General features: G+C 38.3%; 1 protein-coding gene across 2 annotated transcripts; it reads left to right on the top strand.

Annotated features, from left to right (window-relative positions):
* The first annotated feature begins 882 nt into the window (after nt 1-882).
* cenpi (centromere protein I) lies at nt 883-13,808 on the top strand. Of its 2 annotated transcripts, none has more exons than XM_067519236.1 (20): nt 883-1,155; nt 1,784-1,921; nt 2,289-2,407; nt 3,453-3,560; nt 4,922-4,970; nt 5,099-5,145; nt 5,395-5,484; nt 5,582-5,713; nt 6,685-6,828; nt 8,154-8,274; nt 8,524-8,618; nt 8,750-8,867; nt 9,105-9,169; nt 9,255-9,364; nt 10,250-10,385; nt 11,055-11,179; nt 11,612-11,660; nt 12,230-12,445; nt 12,867-12,908; nt 13,075-13,808. In XM_067519236.1, the coding sequence occupies exons 1-20, from the start codon at nt 984-986 to the stop codon at nt 13,156-13,158; spliced, it is 2,160 nt and encodes a 719-aa protein (XP_067375337.1). In that variant the 5' UTR covers nt 883-983; the 3' UTR covers nt 13,159-13,808. The 2 variants fall into 2 exon arrangements, with proteins under 2 accessions (XP_067375337.1, XP_067375338.1); XM_067519237.1 differs by having other exon boundaries at nt 884-1,155; nt 12,227-12,445.
* Nucleotides 13,809-19,393: the final 5,585 nt, after the last annotated feature.

Raw genomic sequence — 19,393 nt, 5'->3', positions numbered from 1 at the left:
TCATTATTAAGTAACTTGTCACCACATTCATACAAAGTTTTGTACTCTTGACATGTAGTGCTCATCTTTAAGCCCTGTCAAGTTTAAAATGTTTAAAAATGCTGACAAAAACATGTCGGCATGAAAAAAATCATTAGATACATGTCTGGCTATTAGAGTAATACACTTAAATAGTTTTACTTTCGTGTCTGTGCTTTGACAAAACAAAACCTGCCACTAGCCCTGACTGAACAGGGTAGGGTTGAATCTGGTTAATGGAAGACCAATTAAGGATACCAGCATACTTTTCTCTTAAGACACAAGGAACTAAAGTTTATGTCTGGAGATAAATGATCTGTTTGTGGATCTAAAAAAACTAATATGGGTTTGAGTTTGACTATGTTTTAGATATTTTTAATCCTTGACATAATAAATAAAAAAATCTGTTTCTTAGAACCCATGCAGGACCTTAAGTTATTGTGGTGTTGTTGGTCTTTATCCCAGAGTGGGACAAAGTAACCATGAGATGTAAAAATAACTAGTAAGGCACACACGTCAGTTAAGAGACATAAGGTGACCACAAATTATATGGTTGCATTGTTTGTAATCATTTCATCTCCCGTAAAGATACACGTATTTACCATTTAATTATTTTCTTATTGTATTTCTTAGTTTATTATTTTGCAAGATTTCCAAGAGATATTATGATCTGTATTTAGCTACAGAAAGTTTTTAGTCAATGGTTTATGTAATTCCTTGTGTAACCTTTCCGTATTCCAGTTAAATATAAATTATGTAATATCGTATACTACCCCCAACTAGATGGCTTTTGTAGTTTCCTTTGACGGTTTAAGGCAAGCGGCCTACAATTCCCAGGAAGCAAGCAAACGGATGTACTATACTGCGCAAGCGCAGAGCAAACGGTCGCGCGGAGGATTCGAGTTTGGTTTGAATGGCTAAAAACAGAGCAGGGTGCCGTGTTTTCACGTTTTAGCAATGTAGAAATGGCAGAAACGCTAAATCTGTCGAGTCCGCCAGATTCAGACTCATCGTCTATAAGCGACCAGTCCGTGTCCAGCCGAATCGGGAACAGAAGTCTGAGGGTTGCAAAAAAGGAGAAACAGAAATTAGAGGCCGTGGATCCGTTTGTTTCGGCCCTGAAGTACTTCAGTGACGGTAGGAGGTGGCTCAAACACAATGTGTCACTAAATGTTCACTAAACCAAACAGCCACAAACAGCGATTTTAACTTAGTAAAATCGGTAACAATGTCTATAAACCGTAGATGTGTGTTAATACGTTGTCAGCATCATTAATAAAAACTACCAGCGGTCTTGTGACGTCATCTGTTACCATCTTTCAGACGTTCATTGCAGAGCAGCAGGGCTGCATCAATGTTATGATTGTATTGTTTGGTAATAAAAATACTGAATTAGTGCATTTGATAATATAGATAGATGTGTTCTGTCTGTTTGCATTATTTAGCATAAAATAACATTTGTCATGCATAAGAGTTGCAAACAAACAACAAAAATAACCTGGCACAGATTGTTATATGTCTACAGATTTAAGTGTAAGGATGTTTGTAAAAAATAGAAAAACAGTGTGGCAGATGTAGAGAATATGTTGATCTCTGACTTTTCTTACTTTGAAAACACTTCTCTGAGCGCATATATGATTATGCTATTCACATTATCACAGCTCTGCTCTTGGACATTACTTTGAGTAAAATTTATTAGAATATTTGAACTTTGTCATGCCAACATATACATGCTCTGATGTAATGTTTCCTGTTGCTGGTGTAGTTGATGCAGGCACTCCTGTGGTCGGGAACGATGAGTTTGAAAGCAACCTGGTGCGGGTGGAGAGGGTGGCCTACAGTAAAGGACTTTCACCTAACGCCATCTCTATTATGCTAGAGTTTGCCATGAGCCTCCGTATGGGTAAGGCGTGACATTTCCCAGCGCTCCCAGTGCTCCCAGTGCTTAATTGGTGCCAAGGCTCAATAGCTAACATGGCAGCAATTAAAGACTGGGACATTTCTTGTATGTGTGGTACTATATAATCCACCCCTATGATAATGAAACATATAATACCGTCTCTCCTTCCATTTTTGACTCTTATTTTGTACAATTTAATAAGTCCTCTGTGTGACGTTAACATTTAACTTTCACACAATTAAATTTAATCGAAAAAAAAGATGGAACCGATGTCTTAATTCTTCCAAAAAGTTTAAGAAGCCCTATGAAAGATGGAAATTGCATGTTAATGTGTTGGATAGTCGGTATAACTGATTTTGTTTCTGTGAAGGGACCAGTCCATGTGTCCGGGTGCTCAAGTGTTTGATTCCTGCCTCTGTGGTGCCACAGGAGGCTGTTGTTCGAGCATGGGTTTGGCTGGGTGTTGGTAAAATACCCCCCAGCACTCAAGTAAGTGCAAAATAATTTAATTTGAATTTAGAAATATTAATCTTTGATCTCAAAAGGTAGTCACTCATAACTACATGTTTTAGGGCAAGACCTTTATTTTCTTTCACAGAGGAAGGGTTTATTTTATGACTACGTGCACTTTGTTTTTTGTTTTTTTGCATAAAACTGGACACATGGTACTGATGGTACTGACTTGGTGAAGCTAATAAGCTCACAACTGAGTGAAAATTAATGAATAATGAAATTAAAATATTTTTACAACAACAAAGTCACACCTCCCTTATCCTTTTATCTTCATAAAGTACAATAAAAAAGTCCTGCATAGCATACAAACAACTATTCCAGCATAGTCATAGCAATTAGCGATTAGACACTTACCAGGGTTAACACATCTGTGCAGACACTGCGATCAGAGCTGATACAGTGGTTTGGCGTTTATGCTTTTTTGACAGGTATTTTAATCAAACGAATGATACAGTAAAAGAGTTGTCCACCTGAGTGTCTCACCTAAGCTGGGACCTGTCTCCCAGCTCCTGCTGCATGCTGTGAGTGTGTGTAAGAGCTGCCCCACCCTCTGATGGAGAGGCAGATGGCAGAAACACTGCTTCAGATACACCACAACTATAAAATCACATCTGTTAGTCTAACTTGGTGCTGATAATTGTTCAGCTTTTGTACTCAGACTGTCAAGCTCTGCACAAGTGAAGCAGAAAAGACTGTCTGTTAACGGCATTAACATATTATTGTCACATACTTATGACAGCTTTAGTTCATGCATACCATCAAACCATGTTTACCGTTAATATTAGTGTACATGTTCATCTTTCCTATTTCTGTTTGTTTGTCACTGTACTTGTGTGTTGTTTGGATTGTATCTCATATATCTCACATGTTTGAAATGTGGGAAAAATTGATCAATTCCTTCAAGAAAAAAAGAATAGTTTTGCAATAGTTGAGATGTAATTGTTTACCTGTTTTTGACAGCGTATATATCATTGCTGACTTTAATCCATTTCTTTCATTAACTTCCTTGTTCAATTTTCAGGTTCTCTTCATAAAGTGGGTGTTGACCATATTTGACATGATTGATGCAAAGGACCAACTACGAGCCATTTATGGCTTCATTTTTAGCTTTGTCACAGATGAAAATATGGTAAGTATAATGTTTCAATTATCTCTTGTAAGAAACTGTTTAAATATTTACATGTGTTTTAATAGTAATTATGTACAGTTTATATATGTAGGAGACTAGGAGCATTATGCTTCCTAAACAGGGCCAGTTAGGGCTGTTAATATTCTTTCTTCCTTTTGGTTCCATCAGTAACAAGTCTAATAGTTTGTCATTGAAACTTCATTCAGTTTTCTAAATCTTGTCTTCCTGAGTACTTCCTCGCTACTACTTTTCTCTTCTTTTACTTTTAAATATAAATATGAAGAAAACGTCCCTTCAACTTTCTTCTTTTGATCAACATTCTGTGTCATCATACTTTTTGCTGTCCATTATCCATTTAAAACCGTCGACTACACAAGTGACTTGCGGCAAAAGATGATAAAGAGCAGTTACTTTTACTAAAATTATTCCAAGGCAGGCAGATGGACCGATCACAGTTGTTGCGGTCTTTGTCGCCATTACATTTCTGGAGTCCACGAGAACAATCTCATAAATGCGACACACAAGTATTAATTATGCTTTACAGCCTGTGTGTGTTTGACTCAGACTAACATGGAACAGTGGCATTTTCTTCAGTGCACGTCTTCCCTCTTTGCTAACACACACAGTGTTTAAGTTACTGACCCTCTGCTCAGTTATTTATAGTAAAACTCTCAATATTTCTATATATCTGCCCCTGTCGCCCCATCGGTCTATCTCCTTTTCTCCACACCATCTATCTCTCTATCCATCTTTTTCTATGATTCTATGAAATGTTACCTCTGCTCTATTTAGGGGCTTGACATACTTTATGTATACCGTTGTCTGGAGTTGGACGGGGACAAGGGATGCCCATCCTACTCATACAGGGATGAACAAGTGCGGTTGAGGACAGTTCTCACAGTCACCAATATTTGGTCTGCAGAGTTCGTCCCAACCCTCTCCTTCCTTCTGACATATGACCTCAGAGGAGGAGATGAAAAATTAAGATTTAAAAAATAAAAGCACTAGTAAATTTAAAACATCTAAAAGATTTTTTTACTTTTTTTTTTTTTTAAATCTTTTTTCTTTTAACTTTTGTTACAGTTATTATGTTCTTTCTTTCTTTTTTAGATCATTTTGTTTTTATATTTCCTTCATCGTCTTTTGCTTTCATTCAACATTTTCCATTTTGGCTCAAATTGTAAATTTTTAAATGCACAAATTCATCAGTGCACAGCAACTTTAAAGCTATTGCATCTTTTTAGCAGCATATCGGCTCTCTCATGTAATTTCCTTGGAAATTGCCTTTTCGAGTGTGATATGGGAACCATAGAACAAGTGTTTGAGCTGTAAAACCATTATATTTTTTCATATTTTTTCAGTGTCCTTTTATCTGCCATCTGTTGTACCTATTGACCAGAAAGGGAAGTGGTGAGTGCAATATGTTCACTCCTTAAATATGGTCCACGTTTGTGCTGCTTCCTTTTATTTGTTTCTTAATAGTATTCTTTTCAGTACTGCAAAATCATTAAATGCTATATTCTTTTTCTTCACTGTAGTGCGAGTTTTCAGAGTGAGAAAGCTGCTGGAGCTACAGTCTAAACTGGTAAACATTCTGCTGATTAGATGTCCTCTAGAGCCATTTATCAAAGCTACTACATTATTCCCATATTTGGTATAAAAATCACTTTGATGAATTGCAAGATGATTTTTTTCCTACACATTACATTACACTATAAACAGTTACCTTTTCCGTATCATTAGTTGTTGTTCTTTGCATTATTATGAAACATCAATCACAAATGTCAGGTTCACCGACATGTTATTTGGAGTGTGTTTATTTTTATTTCTTTAGGGAAGGCAGCCATTCCTCCTGCACCTATTGTCACTTTACAAAGTGTTTTGTCCTGAACTGGTGACACTCTCCATTCCATCACGAATGAGGGTTTGTATATGATCTTTGCAGTTAATGCACATTGCTATAACACTGTATGGCCATAATCTTTAAACCATGAGTAAAATTATATTCTTTTTACTTACAGAGTGGGTTTAGGAACCATAATTCCCACTGGAAATCAGCACTGATTGCTGTCCAGAAGAGAAACAATTCCCAGGTTGCCTCCAGCACCAGCCTGCCCTTCACAATTAAAGATAAGCCCGGCTCTAGGAAAAGGGTATAGTAGCCTTTTGAAGTTGTTTGATGTACTGCTTTTTCTGTTTGTGGTTACTGCTGCTTCTTACCAATACAATTCCAGCATTCTTCAGCCTCCTCTTCATACTAGCATTCATGCGTACGCTCTGTAGGTTTTCTCCAGGGATAAAACGTGATCTATGCTTTCTACCAGAATTAAGCCGACCAAAGTGAGTTTTTGGCTTTCTGGAGTTAGGGTAGCCATATGTACAGTAGCTCGTTTTTTTATCCTTACAGTATGTGTCAACAGCCCATAGTATGTTTACACTCTACTCTCTTTGTGTATGATTCCATAGAATTACATGGCCAATTAGCCGCTCTAGCTAACAAATATTATCGGTATTGATATAGCTAATTATTTGATTATTCATTCTATGAAATTGTCAAAGAATGGCAGTTACAATTTCTCAGAAGTCTAGTGTCCCCTAATATATTCAATTTATTTTTACATATGACAAAGAAAAACAAGAAATTGACTTTCTTTAAAAGCCAGGAAAAAATGTTTTTAATGACTGAATTCATTAACTGATTAGCAACACAGTTGCCAAATAAACACCAAATACATTTTATTACATTGTAGATAAATGATTAGTTGACGAACAGGAAATTATTGTAAAACTCATTTCATAATTGAAAAAGCGTTTAAGTTACTTACAAACACAAAATCCATTAAATGTGAGAATTTACTGGTTTTCTCAGATTTACGGCATATTTTGTCTTTGAATTGTAATGAATAGACATCTTATAATTTTGAAACACGGACATTTTGAAAATGTTTACATTTTATTAACAAAAACCAAAAATTGCAATTAAAAATAATTTGTTACAGTTATATCACACAATTCTATTGCACATTTCATATAATATACCAAGTTATTGTTTTATTAATGCCAGAAAAGGTAATCCAGCCTTTCCTCTGTTTATTTTCTTGTTTTATTATGCTTTATTTCTCAGAAACACAGCCACCTGCAAATGCCAGCGTTACACTCTGTAGTGAATAAACAGGCACAGACTGAGTCTTCCTCCACCAGAAAGGTGGTCCCCCTGGTGCAGGTCCAATCCTTTGCTGAACTTCTAGATAACATACATCGAATAGAGGTAATTCCTAGAGGGATGCTAACACTTGCTCACGCTCCTTTGCTGTCTTGCTTCTTTCATTTACCTCAAATTATGGAATTTTGATGTTGTCAGAGTATGTTGTAAGCATGTGTTTAGTGTGAATAGTATTAATCATGGAAGCATTAGAATAAAATGTGAATGCTTAACCACAGTACTTGTGTAATTGTGATACATCCTAATGGCCACAGGGTGGTGATATGTCACTATTATAATTTTCTTTTAGACATTGTGCTATTTCACTACTAACTTTGTCATAAAGAAGCCACAGCAGGAGTATCCTGGGGCTGTAATTTGTTAATTAGATTAGAGCATAAACCAGCTTCATGGGCGCCATGCTTGTCATTTGTTTTTAAACAGGCCATTGCTCTTTTTACAGATATCATCAGTGGTTTATCTATTCTGTATCCTGAGTAATGAAAGCAAAAGACCTGAGATGAATCTGTGTAATGCACTGGACAAAGTAACAAAGCAAATGATCTTTTAAAGAGGCTCTCTCAGTAAATGTCTATTTGCCCTGCAGATTCAGTGACCTGATAAACTAATATAAGTCATTTTAAATGGGCTTGCAGACTTTTATATGTCATGCTACATAAATTCACCTTTTTCATTACCCACAAAGCCAATGTGAGCAATAAGAATTTTGGCCCATGATAGCATTAATTGTGTTATAGCCAGGAATTCTCTATGTTTTCACATACTAGGAAAGATGGCTGAGTGCAGTCAATCATGGTCATAAATCCATTCTTACACAAAGGCACTGACAAAGGATCATTGATTATTTCCTTCAGCACCTGCACTCGTGTTGTCAAGAGCTTTCTGGGTTTAATGATACAGTTTTTCCATAATTATTGAAGAGCTGAGCTGTGTCCATTCAGTCTGTCTTCTCCTCAATTTAATGTATTTATTATGCTGACAAAGTCTCCCTATTGGGAGGCAGCTGTTCATACACAATGAGGGACTGTAAAAACTATCAAGTGGGCTGGAAGAAATGCCCCAGTGCTGGTATTATGGGGATTACCGCTTGCTGAGGAATTAGCTCAGTGGTGGATTGGAGGCCCACTCAGTGAAAACACTGAGAAAGGACATAAGCTTTAGTTAAGCTTTATTCCTTAGTAGATAAACAGGCAGCTTTTTGTATGGTTTTGATGCAATGGTTGACGTTGTGATTGAAGCTTCAGTATGTTGGAACGTGATTTGTGTTTTTCCATCACTTTTCTGTATATTGTATGTATTCGATTCTTTTAGGTTCTCAGTCGTAGGTTTCCTACATGTGTTTCCTGATTTTTCTTTTTCACATCCACTAGCTGCCCTCTCAGATGGGCTCACTGCTGGGCTCCAGCCTGGCACTGCAGTATCTAGACTGTGTACAGGATGAGTCTGCCCTCCTACGACTCAACTTCTGGCTAGGCTATGCTCTCCATGAAGGTAAGTGGTGCAAGAAGGAAGCAACTACAAAACCACTGTGACATCTTCTATCAGGAAGATACACCCGAAGCAAAGCTGACCTTGAGTTGAACTTCTAGACATTACCTAGTTGGAATATCAAAGGGTCTGTTCAGAGAAGGGTTTAAAAGAGACCGGGGGGGTCTCAGTGTGTGAAGATGCAACGCATATGAAATCTTTTTATGCCCCTGACTTTTATTCACTAAATACCCTTTTTCTGCTTTTGTTTAGAATTTTTGTTCTGTGGCGATGGAGGAGCCTCCCAGAATTCCGAAGAGGCTCGACTGTTTTTAAACAAGTTGCTGTCCACACAGCATTTTCTCCAGGTGAACCTCACCTTTCCCGCACTGGTCGCTACATCTCTACCTCACACATGCCACATACAATTTCAGATTTTCATTAATCAGCACTGACATGCTGAACAATCTGTGATTATTTTGTCACATTTCTTCATAAGGAGGGGTTTTCCAGTACAGAGGCTTTCCTCTACAAGTTTCTCTGCATTTGGGATGGTTCCCTCCTTCGGCCACAGATCCTTGAACTGCTGAGCAACATTCCTGTTGTTCCCAGCACCCGTGAGTTTTGTTTTCACAGTCTGTTACCTCCATTTTCATCTCCGTGTTCATATTTCTTTCTGTCTATCTTAGTCAGCCATCCGTAAACACATAATAGATTTCCTCACTGAGCTTGCTGTCTATGTGAATGCAGTCGAAGGCATGATCACAATTTAACAAGGCACGCTGTATTGTTACATATAGAAAAAGGGATTAATTTAATTGTATAACTGTAACCTTGTGTGTCTTTGGTTTCAGAAATCAGACGGCTTCTGTTTGAGCCTCTCATGCAGCTCTTCTTCACATCATCAGTGTTTTTCAAGGTAGGCTTGTGTCCCTCAGTTTGAATGAGCTTGCTACTGTTACTCATTATGGTTCCTGTATGAACTTAGTGTTGTGTGTCTGCAGTGTGGCATGATGGAGTGTTTAAACAATATGCTGTTGAAGTGGCTCACCTGGCACTCAGTGTATGCTCTGGAGGACGACTTGGACATCAGCCTCAACAGCCAAACCTCCATGTGAGTCTGAGATCTAAATCCTGTTATCTGAATATTCTGTGAGCATAAACAAGCAACAGACACAAAACAGGGTACAGTATATTTCTGTGAGCATAAGGGACATGGCTGTTCAATTTTTTTTTTTACAGTATAAAGCCACTAAATGTCCTCACACATGTTCATGTTTATGTACTAAATGTTTTGAGGTGTTGCTTAGTTTTAATGTGTTGCTGCTGATTTATCCATATTTGTTGTAAACCTTAGTTGTCATAAGCTTTGTTTTAAGTCAGGGATTTTTTTTGCAAAATTTTGGACTTTATGACCTAAAACTATGGCTTAACCCCACACCTAGCTGCACGATAACTTTTTAACTTTAATTGAAGCCATCTGTTATCCACTAACAAAGCAGAAGTGTGCATTTACATATTAGAGCTCTTTTTTTTATCAAATCGTTTTTAATTGAAATCTGTTTTCATAAAACAAAACAGTCCTCATATCTATTTAAATGATTTCCAGCTTCCAAATTATAGGGTGGAGTTGGTGTCAGTTATGTTTAAATACTAGGCTTCTTCAGTATCGAGTCCTGGCGTATTTAGTCCCACAATAAATCATCCAATAAGTGGAGAGATCCATCTTTATTCACTTCCATTTCCAAACTCACATCTAGTATTTATTCGATATGCATCTCAGTGTCTAAATGTACAAGTCATTGATTGTGTGTTTGTGTACGCCTTTTCACATCAGTCTCAATTCAGTCTTTGTCCTTTGTCATGTAATGAGCTGCCACTTCTGTCAGAGCCTTTATTCACTGTTCCAAGGGAAAATCCTTTGACTGGTGTTACAACTTTTTATGATTCCGGGTTAAAATTGCATGTCTCTGACTCTCTGCTCTGCCTTCTGTCATAGAAACATGACTCTGTCGGGGTTCAAGGATTCAGTGATGGAGCTAATTCACTTTGTGGGTCGACTGGCGTCTGTGGGCCTTCAGCTTGAGGGTTGTCACACACTCTTTCTCAACTTTGTCCTGGACTTCTATGAGACGGTAAATGAGCTAAAGCTGAGGACACAAACTGTTTGTCAGGCAGGATACTGCCTGTGCTTGGTGCTTCTAAACAATTTAACTATGTGTCATTGTAACCAAAAGTGTTTTTTTTCTTATTGTTACTTTTTCTTCAATGTTTGACCAAAGTGCAAAATGGCGCTTGATACTAAAAGGCAGTTTTTATATCTACACCTTAAACATGTGTGAGACTTCTACATAGAATATGTGCATAAATAATTATTATAGTGAAGTAGCCACTATCTTGAATTAACCTTTTTAATTGCATTTTTATAGATTCAAAAAGGAGATAGTAGGTGTGGTTTTGGCCAATTCTTTGACTATTGTCATTTTGTTTTTTCACATTTGTCTGGAAAACCCATGTGGGTTCAAAACCTTCTTTTCTCGAGTTTCCTTATCAAGTTGAGAACAATAAAGTATATGTTGCAGAACACAGAGGACAAACTTGAAAAAAGATGGAGGAAAATAATCGGAGATCATCAAACAAATGTGTTCAGAAGCTCTATGTATGACTGAGAAATAAAGACATAAAATAGATTAAATCCTGAAATGTACAGCTTTGATTGCATTGTAGTTATATCCAAAACCAAATGTTGGGGTGTGTATTTTTCTCTCTTAATTGTGGTTTAATTGGAGTCTCTCCTCTGCCAGGTGTGTGACACTTTTCTTAAATATGGACTCCCCCTTGTGGTGATGCCCCCAGCTGGAGTTTTTTACCCAGCCCTGTTTGCCACTGACCCCGTTAGCGTGGACCGATTAGCCCACATCATGAAAAGGTGAGGACCATTCTGCCTACCATAATATTCTCTTGATGCATACTGCAGCAGCACCCTTAGTGTCTTTAATGACAGGACAGAACACACGAATCAAACGATTTCATTGCACTTGTACAATAATATATGATTTATGATAATGAAAGGCTAAGAGGCCATACACTTAAGCCATCTTCTCCTTTTTGGTGAGATTTCAAGCATAATTTATAAGGCCAGACTTTAATAACACAAAGTCTTACAGTGTCGGATAATTGACTACACCCCAGGGTTCAGAAATAATTTTATTGACATCAAGTATAAAAATGCAAAGGCCAAAGAAAAATGAAGCCTAATTGCATGATCTTTTATTTATTTATTTTATTTTGAAAGACCAGCGAGAATTAGCTTTGTTGCAGTAATTTATGATGACACAGGTAACTGGTCTTTTTTGTTTAGGTACAAGGTGAACTTGGTATCTGCGAAAAGTCAAGAAAAAAACACAGAGGTAAAACAAATCTATTTTTTTCTGCTAAAGCATGTCTGTAAATAATACGTTCTGCGATTTGCATTGTAGATGATCATGAACGCAGATGTTCTTGGTCCTTGTGTTCAAAAACCGAGTACTGTTTTTGACAATGTGGAGACCTTTTGCTTTTATATATATATACACACTTTAGGAACATTATAGGTTATTATTAGAGTTGCATTTTAGGTGTATGCTACATCTGTCCTTCCACAGGAATCCATAAGCACATGCTGTACCTACACCTGATAACCCTTAATACCCTTTCAGTCAATGACTATAAAAGTTGTTGACTTTTAATTCAGCTGCCGCCACGAGCTCTGAATTAACAAGTACAAGTCAAGGAGCCGGTACGCTCCCCTGAAAATGTCAGTGGCACTTTTTATTATGAAGAAAGGACTCGATAAATGGCATGCAAATTAATCAGCACAACAAATATCAGATTTGAAACTCTTAAGATCAGGAGAGTGGTGTGAATGACTTCTTTCTCCACTCAATTCCACCCTTCACATTCAGTTGCTGCATCTGATTAGTTTTTTCTTCTTTAGCAGGCCTTTCACATCAGCCGCCAGACTGTTCGTGAGTTCAACCACTACATGGTCGCCATGGTAAACTGCCTGTGGAACTCCAAGATGTTCCATACAGGCATGGGTGTGGAGCTGGGAGAGGAGCTGCTCCTCAAGAGCAATGTGCCACAGTACTGGAAGAGCTTTGACCTCATCCACCACCCTGCATTCATGAGCTATGCTATAAGTTTTCACCAGAAGGTGAGCTAGAGTCCTTTACACGCTGAATTTGTGTCTTACAGTGATGTGAGGATAGGCTCATACCTGCTGCAGCCCAGTAAGCTTCTTCCACGTGTTCCTTTAAACAAAACGTCTCCAGCTCTGGTTGTTATATCAAAACTGTAAGAGCACTTTATTTCTCAGCATGTGGCCTCTCTGTACAGTTCGGTAGACTTACAAGTGAGACAAGGAGACAAATGTGGCATTAATGTATCTTTCATAGACAATGCATTAATACAGAAGGACATTTTATTATTAATGGGTGCTGGATGAGACATGATTTTCGTCAGGCCTAATAATACACATCCTTTTTTTTTTTTGGTTCGTAGCAGCACCCAGCAGTGATTTTGTGAGACTTTGCATGGTGGGCTGATTATGAATATTAATGTTCTCTTTTTATCAGTGTTGGCCAGGAAGGAAGGACATGGACCTCAATTCCATAAAGGTATGATGGGGCTTCTTTTCATTTATGCTTTCATAATAGAAGTCACATGTAGTTTGATCAGTCATAGTTCAGAAATTAGGAAACATTACTTTTGATGAAAGCAATCTTTAGATCTTTCTAATGTCACCACATGGGTACTGAGTGTGTGTGTGTGTTTGTGTTTTAGCATTCCAAGCCATGGACTTGGTACCTGGAGTACCTGTACAGTCAAGGATATGACGGCCTTAAACAGATTGTCCCAGCCCAGTAGCCAGAGGGGGCCGATTTGTTTAGAGCAACATCAGCCGGCAGCTGACAGCAGGCGACAGGCAGGGCAACAGTCTGTCCAGAGCAGAGGCAGACGCTCAACTCAGCATAGAGGAAAAATCAATTGCGTCTTACTCACTGTTCACAAACACTTGTACATATTTCATGATCTTGACTCTTTGAAGCCAGCTACGTGCAACCAATCTGAGTAGTTTTTTATGTACATACGTTTATTTGTACTTACAATTTTCTTTTTATAGTATTGTCCATTCAGCGATTGCTCCCCTAGTGAACCATTTGCCAGGAGCAGAGTCATTAGTAGGTTCAAGCTCAGTGGATACATATTAAGAGGGTTTGTTGCAAATAAAAATGTTTACTTGACAAGATATGAAAGAATCGGACAAACAAAAGTTTAAATGACCTTTTTTCTTCTCAGTACAAACATTTTTTAAGTAAAATGCATCATTCTGTGTTTAATGTGAACACACTGATTTTGAAAGAGCTCCTATGATAAACATTTTTTAGCTCAATGTTAATTTTGTGTTGTAATCTTGTACAGCTCGCCAGCACTTGCACACTGTGGGAAATAGATAAGTGGAAGACCTTGTCTTGAACCAAATAAAATCTGTTGTGTCTTTGTAACATGCTGCAGTACATCCCACTTCACGGGATTTGTGCCTCAATCAAATGGCATCAGCTGCTTTCTAGGCAAGTTTTATTCATTGCAATCAGTTGATCTGCCACCTGAAAAGTAGCATTTTGCTTCAATTGATGAACCCATCTGGATTGGTTAATAAGCCCGTGGCTCCCTGCTTGCTTTTTAAAACACTGTCAAATTGCTGCATGCCATATTTGTGCAGTGATCAGTTCTCTCCATGAATTGCTATCATCACCCATATTAAAAACTTATGTTGTGTAGTTTAAAGATCCGCATAGGAACCCTTAAAAATGAACAGTGCAATTGGTATCACTGCTACTAATGACTAAGGTGAATGATTCAAATGACAGCAAACTGCAGGCCTCATAGCCATATGTTATACCCTTAGTGACGGAACACAATGAACATATGTTTTTTTCATGTTTATAACAGAAGATCTATTAATGAATGCAAATTTCAGAGCAGCCATATTTATTACTTTCTTCTCTCTGGACAATCTGGTGGCCCTCAGTAAAACAATATGAATGACTAATTCTTGTAATTTTGGATGTCTTAATAACAATCCTGAGCCCATAAATGTGAAGGTCAAGGCTTTATTTTTAGGTGCTGTGTGCTTTTATTGAAGTTTCAGTCTTCTGTCCAAAATAACGAGTTGCTCCGTTACCTTTGAGACGAATTTCATCTTTTTCATGTTTTTGGACATTTTCCTTTTGAGCCCCCTTCCTGCAGCTCTCAGAACCACTGTGGAGATGCGGAAGTGTTTTCTGTTTTTTTTTTTTTAATTCTAACTTTGGCTGATGATTTTCTTTGAGCTACTTAAAGGAGTCAGATGAAAGCCTCGGCGTGTGTTGTGGCGCTGATGTGAATGAACGGAGCCACCTTAAAGAAAGCAGCCCTCTGATGTCAGCGTCAGAGACACAGACTCCGCCGCCGGTACAGCGCTGCGCTGCTCCGCCGTTTCAAATCTCCATCTGCTGATGCTGATGCTGCTGCTGCTGCTCTCCTCACTTTCTTCAGCTCATGTCTCGACTGCATCCATGGGAGCAGCTTATTTCAGCCTCTTAAGCCAACATAACCAACTGAGCTGTGTCTGTCCTACCTGAGCCAAATCCTCGCCTTAGGGGAGACAGGTAAGATTGATGTTGGAGGCTACCGCTTTTTAAGTGTTTACTGCGGGAGGTGTGTTTTGGTAGAAGCCGGTTAACCTCACGTTGACGGTAAACAGAGGAACATCGTGTGCGAAATGTGACAGGCTTCTTAAATTGCCTTGAGGTTACTCCTGATGCTGGCTGTTGGTGCTGCAGTTTGGCCACTGTTCATGGCCCTGTTCAGTTTGCCAGCTGGGTTTTTTTTAACAGACATCTGTGTGATGGACGATGAGCTTAAGAATAACTACGCTCTCTGTGTGTGTGTGTGTGCGTGTGAGCGCGCGCGCGCTTCTGGCCGCTGGAGCTGTCAGAACAAAAGGTGCGCAACTGGACGTTTTGGCAGCAGTTTGGAAACCGCCTCACCCCGTGTTCAAACTACACTTGTTTCTGTTCAGTATCCCGAACAACGTGCCTTTATCAGACTGCCTGAACAACATGCCCTGCACCCTAGTTTCTCCATTCACTAATTGCGGATCAGAGGAAGTGAATTTACCGACACTGATTGAGTGTGCGCCCCAGTGTGCGCTTATTTTGTGGAGCCCAGGGGAAAAGAGCCTGCCATGTCTGTCCGTGCAAGTTTCCCTGAGAGTCCTGCTTTTTGCTGAAAAAAGCAACAATTTCAGGTATTTTCTGCCCCATCAGTTTGTATGGGAGGTGACTGACGTGTGATGGCAGACTGAGGTGTTGAGCCGGATTTGAACTCTGGATGTCGGGACTAATTACAATTACACGGTGTGCGTCTTAAGCCCCAAGACTCGCTTTTTTTATCCCTTTTTTTCTGAGTGCCTCGGGATGGACGTGGGATAAATTAGGGTAATATTAGGAAGCAGTAACGTAATCCGGGCTGTGGACGTGACAGAAATAAATTGAAGTCTTAAATGTTAATAAAATAGGACACTCCCATGTATAAAACTGAACCTGCACTGCACCCACATTTTGTTGGAGACCATTAACACCGGACAGCAATTCATTTAAAGTTAGTTTTCAGACCTTTCAGATTTGCCTTTTAATAAGTCTTTACTGAAAGGTCCGCAAAGCTAAACAATATTTTATATCCCCAAATATCCTCTCAGCATGTTACTTGTACACTTGCCGGTGCTTTGTCTAAATGTTGATTGCATGTCCATTTTCAAGACTCAATGAACTGCAAAAATAGAAATTCCTTTCATAAACATAAACAATAAATTGTATTGAGTCTAGTATGAAACTGAAGCTCTCTGGAAGCTTTTTTTTAGTTTATATTTAATAAGGTTTCCTTTCCACAGGGGCTACAAGCGATATCCTGCCTCACAGAGAAATTCCTCTATACTCCATTATGTTATGTCATATAGTCTGTGGCCTTCAGTGTTACCAATCTGCCTTCATTTAACTGGGCTTGAATAGACAGCTGTTTTCGTACCAGCACTGAAAGATCATATTCCTCAGAACCAAAAGGCCCAACAGGAGCACATCAGAATTGTATTTAGATAATCCAGTGTGATGTGAAGATAGGATCACATGTCTTTTGATCTCCACGGGTGCTTCAAATCTCTATATGTGGAGAAAAAAAAGAGGAATAATTCAGTGTATGTTGTGTTTAATAGTGGTAATAATGAGTAAAATAAGCTGTGATGATTAAAGCAGCTTTAAATTTTGTGTAGCTCTTTGTAACCAGATTTGGCAGAAGAAAACACTCTAAAGCTTCACACAGAAGTGAATTAAAATTGTAAAAGATGCTAAAAGGATTATGAGGATGTTCTATTGTCACTGCCTCTTTCCATCTACATGCCTTCTGGTTATGTTTTATGTTGTGCATTTTCAGCAATCTCCCTCCAGCTGTGTTTTCAAGACAATAGATCAAATTGTACTCATCATATATTAATGTCCTTTATGTATCTTTAAGAGGACACTGCCACTGTGACCTGTAGCTATCAGATCCAGTAAAACCAATAGATCCAACCTTTCTTTGTATGATGTTCCCCCACAGTCCTGTCAGATGAATGAAACTATTGACAGTAATGTTTTAGATAAGTTTATTTAAATTATTTTGAAAGGAGGTGTCTTTTATCTCTAGGAACAATAAGTGGAGTGTGTTTTCTTTAGTCCAGCCACAATTTCCATCACTTTGGTAGAGGTTAATCTTGGTTTCATAGCTCTTTAAAACGTTGTCTCTGCAATATTTATACGCATTCTACACGTGGCTTTGTGTTTGGACCTGTTGCTATGGTCTCTTTATATTTGCTGATGGAGTCTAGTCCGTTGTTGGACCTTCACTCCTGCTCTGTGGAGGTTGTGGGTAAAGTCTTTTTCTTTGCAGCTCTCACAAAGCTTCTGTCATCAGCTCTTGTGGTTTTCCTGCTCTGACCTGTTGTGTGCATGTTGGTCAGGGCCCAAGTGGTTTCTTTCCTTTTGGGACATTTACCATTGTAGCATTAGCTATTTCCAATGTTTGTGCAATGACTCTGATTAATTTTTACTTTTTTCTCAGATTTAAAATGCCTTTCTTTTCTCCTTAAGAACATTCTCTGGTTTTCACATAGATTTATCTTTTTCTTTTTTTTTATTTACAAATACAGTCTTCACAAGCAAAACCCAAGGCTAAATCCAAGAGTAGTCATTTAGAAAAACCTATTTGAACGATCAGTCTCACAGGAAACACCTGCTATTTACATGTCCCAAAATGTTTGTACCCTGAAAATTTGGGTGATCTGATATAAGATCTGCCATTTCACCAAATACAACATATCTATTGCCGTCAACAGCTGAAATTCAGAATTTCTATTCTATCTGAATCCAATTACTTTTAACTACCTCAGCCTTTACATTACCAAACTAACAGCCAATGTACCCATGGATTTAAACGTGTAGTGTGTTCCTTACTTTTACCTACTATGCCTCAATGTTTATTCATGATTGTAACATCTCTGTTTCCTGTTTGCCAGATTTCAAACACAGCAATTTATGTTCAGACATCAGAATATGCGAATAATGGTATGCTCTATACTTTCAATCAAAACGTAATTTAAAATGAGTTTTTTGTTTTTATTGTTGAGCTCCAGTATTTCTATACCCCTGGAATACAAATGAGCAACACTTTGGTTGAGAATCAGTGTTTCAGGGCATTTGTATTGTTTTAACTCATGTCTTTTCACAGTTTTGTGTGAAAGGTTAATCTTGAATTTGCAGTTCTTCAAGGCGGGTAGCTGGTTTCTTTCATGGTTTGTTTTCGTCTCCTCTGAAGAATCTTAAACATGTAATTTGGGATTGAATTATTTATTCTAATATGTAGAGAGCAAGCTGTGTTAAAGATTGTCTTGGGCATGTTTTTCTTTCTCCCCCTTTTTTTAATTCAGGAGAGTGATCTGAAAATGTCACCCCCTGTTAAAGTCTGCCCCGGGTCTTCAGTAACTCTAGCGGAGCGTTAAGAATTAGCAACCTTCCGACTGCTGTAGTGACATCACATATTCATACTGAGAAGGTTTTCTTTATCTATAATGAAATGTGGGTTGTAGGTCACAGGTTGTAATTTCACGAAAGCAGTGTGATCATTAATAATTAGTCTGATCTCATACTTTCTTGCCCCACGGAGGAAAGCAGGGATGAGTTTACAAGTCCTGAACTCAATGAGATCTCATGGAGTGAAACTGCTTCAGCGGTTTAATTAAGGGTGACCCCAACTTTGACCTTATTGATGTCACCTTGCTCTCCATCAGGGCAGTGGAAGACATCAGTGGTTTGTTTTACCACATTGGCTTTTATTGCCACACTAAACATTTGTAGTGAAAAAGCTTTTGTGGCTTTCTTTGTCTTTAAATGATCCATTCTGTTTTTGACATTTGTCTAGTCTGCATTTCTGCTTTACATAAGTATAATTAGCAGTAATGTAATGTATTCCCAACTGTGTCTTCACACACTCTGCATTAAGAGGGGACATTTCTTCCCTTCAGTAGAAGTTATTTGTTGCTGTTAAGCACAGTATGAAAAAACCTTGCACTAAACAAAAAGTGCTTCATAATTGACTGAGTTTGCATCCTATGAAGTGTTAGTCAAATTGTCTCCATTTCATCTTGCCCTCTTGCTTTACTAATGTCTGGCGATGCATGCAGAGAGCATGTGAGACTATCTGACTGAACGAGTAAATTGGTGTCTGACAACACATGAGGTTGACACACAAGTGCTTGTATTGCTTTTAGTTGGGCTACACTAGTGCTTGGCTTGTGAAGGAGAGCAACTCAGTTTGGAAGAAAGATCTTGCCACTCCCATGTCTCATTATGTGAGTCATCTCTGTAAGTTGACAGCACAGTTAAAAGATAAAACTGGTGATCTTTCTGTCATGTGTGCCAGCAGGTTATGAATAACAGTAATGTGTTGTTGTCAGGTAACATGTAATGGCCGCTGCTTTAACCATGTGTAACCATGATAATGAGGGTCCTGTAACATTAAGGAAGTGCTT

The sequence above is a fragment of the Channa argus genome, chromosome 10 (genome assembly GCF_033026475.1).
Source record: "Channa argus isolate prfri chromosome 10, Channa argus male v1.0, whole genome shotgun sequence".
NCBI lineage: Eukaryota > Metazoa > Chordata > Actinopteri > Anabantiformes > Channidae > Channa > Channa argus.
The sequence above is the reverse complement of the archived record's forward strand: the minus strand, read 5'-3'. Positions and strand labels throughout refer to the sequence as shown.

Excerpts from the sequence above, each read along its gene's own strand:
- cenpi (XM_067519237.1), top strand. The coding sequence starts at position 984 with ATGGCAGAAACGCTAAATCTGTCGAGTCCGCCAGATTCAGACTCATCG. Across the intron at positions 2,408-3,452 it reads AAATACCCCCCAGCACTCAA|GTTCTCTTCATAAAGTGGGT; the intron begins GTAAGTGCAAAA and ends TTCAATTTTCAG. Across the intron at positions 9,170-9,254 it reads CATCATCAGTGTTTTTCAAG|TGTGGCATGATGGAGTGTTT; the intron begins GTAGGCTTGTGT and ends GTGTGTCTGCAG.